The sequence below is a fragment of the Juglans microcarpa x Juglans regia genome, chromosome 1S, assembly GCF_004785595.1.
Source record: "Juglans microcarpa x Juglans regia isolate MS1-56 chromosome 1S, Jm3101_v1.0, whole genome shotgun sequence".
Classification (NCBI taxonomy): domain Eukaryota; kingdom Viridiplantae; phylum Streptophyta; class Magnoliopsida; order Fagales; family Juglandaceae; genus Juglans; species Juglans microcarpa x Juglans regia.
Genome location: NC_054595.1, coordinates 11,670,934 through 11,677,745, shown reverse-complemented (window position 1 = coordinate 11,677,745; position 6,812 = coordinate 11,670,934). Strand labels below are relative to the sequence as shown.

Here is a 6,812-nt window from a genome sequence, read left to right as displayed (position 1 = left end):
CATGTTATTTACGTATGTATTTATGAGTCCGCAACTATTTTTCAAGAAACCTTTTGTTTATTATGTTTACTATATGATGTGTTGCTTATTATGTATTCGACTCATTTTTTTATGTTTTTATGTTTTTAAACCACCCCAAGTCAGAATATTTATAAAGGATGTGCTGCAGGATAGAACTTAGTCCAGAGAGGCGAGGTAGAAGCCTAGATAGTTTATGTCATGCTCAGTTTTATGATTTTAGTTTAATAAGTTATTTTTATAAGCACATGAGACTTTATTGATTTTAAATAAGTGCTTCCGCAGACTCTCGTTTGGATTTTAAGTATTTAATAAAGATTAAATTTATTTATTTATGGAATCTTTCATATCTGGCGCTTCGTTAAGAAGAAAAGTTTTTTTAGGTCAAAGTTTTGTAGCACGCCGATTCCCTGAAAGTTTTAAAAATAACTTTATTGGAGAGCGGGGTGTTACACGCTAATAGTATTCTAGCATACTATGGTAGACCACGCTTAGATTCGTGGCTTGCATATCCACTCATAAATCGCATTGATACCATGCATCAAAATGGTCATCTGATTAAATGTTCTAACCTTATCTTACACTTGATCTTATGAAAGCTTGCGTGTTTTATGCAACGTGAGATGTATGAGATGCATAATACATATATAACTATAGTATGTGGAATGAAACATGATGAATGACGTGCTTACAAATATCATTACATGCGTGGTACATCAACACTAGCTTCCAAAGAACTGGCTTTAATAATAATATATATAACTAACTAACGTATGCTAATCCTAATTTATGATCAAGCTACTTACCTTGTAGCGCTAATCTAATATTTTCAGGGCACGACTGATTTCCTTGATTTCCTTTCATGTGCTCGGCCACTGCACTTACGAATGTTTATGGTTTTTTACAAATAACACAGTGATGTGAAGATATTTATAGAGAGATTTGGGAGAGGGTGTCGAGGAGTTCAAGTTGGAGTTGGTCATGATCATTCAAGAAGAGAGTTTGAATTTAAAAATATAATCTAGTAGTTCATTCAATTTTGGATTGGCAGTGACTGAGACTGCGCAGGGGCTTCAGTCAGTGATGATTTCAAATTGAAATAAACTTGTAATAATCGATCTTTAAATTCTAAAAGGAGTCTAACTCATTCAATAAATATTAAATGAGATTTAACCTAGTCAGTGAGTCTAATTAAAACTCTTAATCAACCTCAATAATTTATAACTCGTGGACTTATCCAATATGGCCCATTAAATATAATTTAGGCCTAATAAAAATTACCAATATTCTGACCTAGAATTATTGGGCCGGGTTGTTACATAAGGCCTTAGCCAACGGGCGGCCACTACTAGTGCGAACACCAACAGTTCAATAACTGGCTATCTCGGCTCCGCTCCTCTTAGGGCTTTACTGATGTAGTAAATGGGCTTCTGCACCTTCTTCTCTTCTCAAACCAATGCTCCCTTGATGACGACGATTGCAATGGATAGGTAAAGGTACAAGATTTCTTTTGGTACCGTTTGGCTTAGAGAGGGTTAGTGAGATATTCCTTGAGTCAGGGAAATGACTCTTCGCAGTCGTCATTCCAATAATGAAGGTTTCATAAAACTCGGAGGAATGGCTAGCACTTGTTGGTCGATTGGGGAAACAAATTGATTGAGCACTGTGAATCTCCCTATGAGTCTCTGTACTTCGTTTATGGTCTGAGGGGATTTCATGTTGATCATGGCTTGAATCTTCTCCGGATGTGAGGTATTCCTTGAGCCGGGTAAATGTCTCTTCACAGTCTTCATTCCACTCATGAAGTTTTCATAAATCTCAGAGGAATGGAGAGAACTTGTCGGTCGATTGGGAAACAAATCGATTGAGCGCTGCGATTCTCCTCGTGAGTCTCTATACTTCATTGATGGTTTGAGGGGATTTCATGTTGATCATGTCTTGAATCCTCTTCGGATTAGCTTCAATACATCTTTCCAAGACCATAAACCCGAGGAATTTTCTTGATCCTACCCCAAAAGCACACTTTGTAGGGTTGAGCTTCATCTTGTACTTCCAGAAGACTATGAAAACCTCTCACAGATCATCGATGTGCCCCCCGGGCTCCTTGCTTTTGACAAGCAAGTCATCAACATATACTTCTATGTTGTAGTCGATTTTCTCTTTGAACATCCAGTTAAACAACCTCTGGTAAGTGGCCCAAGTGTTCTTGAGGCCAAGGACATCACTCAGCAGCAGTGCAAGCCTTGGTCTGTGATGAAGGCAGTCTTTTCTTTGTCTTCAGGGCTCATCTGGATCTAATTGTACCCAAAGTAGGCGTTCATAAAGCTCAGCATTTTGTATCTGCTGACAAGTCGATGATCAGGTCAATGTGAGGTAAAGGAAAGTCGTCCTTCGGGCATGCCTTGCTCAAGTCGACGCACATCCTCCACTTGTCGTTCGACTTTCATACTAGGAACAAGTTGGAAAGAAAATTCTTTTAATGGGCTTCCCGAATGAACCCCACTGCGAGTAGCCAGTCCGCCTCCTCTGCTATCATAGTGTATTTCTCAGCGTTGAAACTTCATCTCTTTTGCTGGACTTTCTTAACATTCGGATTCACGCTCAGGCGATGTTCGATCAAGTTCCTATTGATCTCGAACATGTCTGTGTGGCTCCAAGCAAATACATCATGATGTTCAGTGAGGAACCATATTAACTGGAACCTCATCGCATAGCTCATCATTGTCCCGATTCTCACCATCCTCTCTGAATGCGTGATGTCCAGGGATACTAGCTCGAAGGGCTCGTCGGCCTCTCCCTATTTCAGATTCTACTCGTCCTGAGTTTCCACCTCCTGATCAATGAGTTCAGGAGGTGGAGGCAGGACTTGCAGGGCGGTCTGAGCTGGTTCTGCTACACACTTCTCTGATTCAACATTCTTGAGCTCCTCTACTTTTAGAGTTGGCCTTGTCAATTGCTCCTCTACTTCTGTAGGTACACCTCTCTAGTTGACATGAGGGGCTTCTTGAATGTGGGCCATTCAGGAGCGGGTCGTAGTTGGGGTACAAAAGGCAAGTTGATGCTGTTAGATCAAAGTAATTCTGATCCCCTAGACAGCACCAACTATTAAAGCATGTTTGGTAACCACCATCCCGAATTGTGCCAAGTTCCTGTAACACCTTTAATGCCAAACGGGATTAATGGCTACCATCCATTTGGGATTTGGGTTGCCCAAAGTGGAGGCTCTAACCCTTTTAAAATTTATGTAGCATGTTCATGGTGCATTCTTAATTTTTTTAAACGCTAACTATGCATATAACATGTGTCATTTTTTGATTGGTTATGACATGATAGTTATGTGCCACGTTAACATTTTCTATCACTAAAAATACTTTGAAACTTGGAAGGATATTTTTGAATAGGCACCTAATCTTTGGCATCAGTTTAAAACTTTTTAAACTATAAATGGTCATGTATCAGGATTAGGTTTACATGTAAAACTTGTAGACTACCGCTACAGTAAAAATAAAAATAATTTTACAATCTAACGTATCACATCAAGTCACGTCAATTTGTAAATTTACTTTTATGAAATCTTTTTATGGTTAAAGCATTTCTTTAAAACTTTATGGAAACTAAAATATAAGTAAATGGAGTCATCCTTTAGCCGACCAGCCCGGCAGCTCACCCTCGTGCCCCAACGCACAAGGTGTGTGGCTAGGTGGGATGATTTCAAGAATATTCTTATTCTTAGATCATTCTCACATTTGAGCCCCACGATGCAGTGGGGGGAAGAATTCCCCCACCATGGAGAGCGGGGGAACTCCTACCCCACCTTGCAATTGAGGGAGGAGCCCATAGTCTGGCATTAGAGTTTCGGACCCTTATTTAGGTATTGGACATATGAACTCGCTACTCTTGGGGAATTTGTTATTAATTTCAACTCGCTAGACAATGCCATAGGGGGTGGTGAAAATCTAAAATATGCTATTGACACCACCTCCTGTTGCAAACCAAAGGGAAAGACGCAAGACCTCCATCAAAATGGTTCACACATTCATCAACCTGAAGTATCTTAATAGTAATTAAAAAGACATTACGAGAGTGATTTAATGAACTTTCAAGATCATTCGGGATATAAAAGTCGAAGTGGAGCTCCAAGCCTTTGTCATCTTACAACAAATGAAAAGATCGTTAATATAGGGAAGTTGCAGTAAGTTTTGAACAAAAAGAGTTAGTTACACTAAATACAATGTCTGATACAAAGTAAACTATTATCAATCACAAGGAAAAACGCATTAAATGTCGACATGTGGTTGTGATTCTCTCTCTCCCCCAACCCCCCTTTAGCAACTAACTTGTGGTTGTGATTATCGTACATTTGAGGCATTCTCTTCATGTAAATACATATTCCTTGCATATCATTTCTTCATATTCATCAGCCTCCTGCTTGATCTTCTGACAGATGCATCATAAATTCCTGATACACATTTATCCTCTCCAAATAATTTTGTTGGACGGCTCACCTTTGTAGCTCTTCTTGGCACACTCACTTCAATTATGTTTCTAGCAGCATTGGACGAAGTAGCCTGATCACTATAGTTACGCTTCGTGTGAGTGTCGGGTGAAAGTCTGTCTTCCTGTTCCAATCTAGAATTCTTCAATCTAGTCATGCTTCTGGTGGAAACACCTCTAGTTGAGGTGAGGACATTCATACTGATCTCAGAATGACAAATAGATTTCTGATTTTCTACTCCTGTCATATCCCTTGAATTCAAGCCACTATTATCATTTTTGGAATTATGATTAACCTCAATCTCCTTTTGACAAAGTGGAGTGTCATTTAGTCCAGATTTCACATTTTGCATTGGACCATTCCCCTTAGATTTTCCCAGCATATCATTGTAAATGCTGTTTGTTATTAAACGATGTTCTCGATCTCCGAAAGTGGACATTAAAAGATCACCTATCCTAGTCACTGGGAGATCTCCTAAAGAAAATGGAAAAGTTCCATCTCTTCTGAAACCCAAAGATGAGTCATCAGAAGTAGAAACCCTTGTTGAAACACCTCTGTCGGTAGAGTCTTCCCCGGAACAACCAACAGCATACTCTTCCCAGTTATAGGGAAATCCGAGCAGAAAACGATTGCATACCTTTCCACATTTATCAATAAGAATCAGATATTGAATTAAAACAACATTTGAACGAGAAATCCTTTATACATATATAATAAGTCTGGCAGTAATGGAAAAACACAGTTGAACTAGGCTAATAGCACATTAATGTCAATCAAAGGGTATGGAGACAAGGAACAGAAACATTACAATACTATTGTCCTCCATTTAATTTCAGTGTCAGTCTTAACAGTGTGCTTCTGCATTTATTCATATTCCACCTGTGGTCCCGGCCCATCGCACTACTCCAAGTAGTTTGGAAGAAGGCTTAGCTCACTTGAGTCGAGCTTAATCATTAAAAAACAACTACACCAAACATGATATCATGCAGCTGACTCATGTAGTATTGAACTTTACTTTGAAAGTATAGGAAAGAACTAATCAAAGAGGAGTTATATACCTCAGATGGAAAACCATTTTGATGTGTCCGAGACCTATTTATGAAACCACTGATTGTAATTTTTATGCCATCCATTGTGTCAAGAGTGGTGGCATCATGTCTATGGGAAATTGCAGCAGAGCAAAAGATTCTTACTCCTACTCTCCTGTAAAGGTACAAAAAGAATTTAAGAACATTAGATTTTTTCATTTCTTAAAGGGTTGCAAAACTCTTGTTTGTTTCAATTTTACAGTGCCAATGGCCCAATAGCGTGTTTGAAATATCAAAGGAAAACTTTAGTTTCTCTCAAAAGTCAGAAAATTTTCGTTCTTTCAGTTCTTTTCCAAACCGACAATAAAATTTAGCAATCAGATAAACAGAAAACTTGATCTTTTCTTTCTTATATTAAACTTTAATTGAGAGTGAAATTACAACAAAATCTAAACAACCTCCAAAAACCCTTTTTGGGTTAACTTCATTTTCCTTAGATTCTTGATATTTGCTTAAGAACTTCATTTTCCTTCAAATTCTTGATATTTGCTTTTAGAACTATAAAAAGTTTCTTCATATAGACACAGACACCCATCTTTTGAGGAACTTCATATGAAAAGGCAAAAGTCTCTTACTCTAGCGAAGCAACCCCTCCAACAGCTAAACCCTTCCCATGAGGAGCCCTTACCAGCCACCAATCATGCAATAACACCTTTACAACAATTTGCAAATCAAAATTAGGAAAAAGAAAAAATAAATTCAGAAAATGAGAGAGCATGCGTGTTGAGTTTGTAAAAGGGGGCAAAATCTGTACAGATTTGAAGAGCGGGGAAGAGAGAATTGTGGTGGGAGTTCGGGTTATCGTGTTCGGATTCTTCTGCTCGGAGTTGGGTGATACTTTTGGGCTGAGAGCCGTAGCAGAGACCGAGTTTCTTCTCGCCTTCGACATTGGCTCTTGTGCTGTTGTGGCAGAAAGGCGGGAATCGAACACTTGCTCCTTTAGCGTGGTTTTTTTTTTTTGCAGTTCTGTGCTGATGAAGATAAGCGGCGCGGTTAAACTCTTATATTTGATTTGACATAATTATTTCCTGACGTTTGCGGGAATCGAACTCTTGCTCATCCTTTTCTAAAATTTTATATCGATTTTTGAATATCTTATACTGCACATTATTTATTATGACAGTTTATTTGATTCGGATTTTTTTCCGATCCAGTCTGGAATCAAGAAAATCGAATTTTAGATCTGGATTTTGGCCCGGATCCAGTTTCCA

At 38.6% G+C, this 6,812-nt stretch overlaps 1 protein-coding gene across 1 annotated transcript; it reads right to left on the bottom strand.

Moving 5' to 3' along the window:
• Window positions 1–4,105: 4,105 nt before the first annotated feature.
• On the bottom strand, window positions 4,106–6,589 carry LOC121247663. Its single transcript, XM_041146064.1, has 5 exons — window positions 6,356–6,589; window positions 6,177–6,253; window positions 5,572–5,716; window positions 4,353–5,150; window positions 4,106–4,304 (listed from the first exon to the last, which is right to left on the bottom strand). Exons 1-4 carry the CDS (start codon window positions 6,488–6,490, stop codon window positions 4,419–4,421), a joined length of 1,089 nt encoding a protein of 362 aa, XP_041001998.1. The 5' UTR covers window positions 6,491–6,589; the 3' UTR covers window positions 4,106–4,304; window positions 4,353–4,418.
• Window positions 6,590–6,812: the final 223 nt, after the last annotated feature.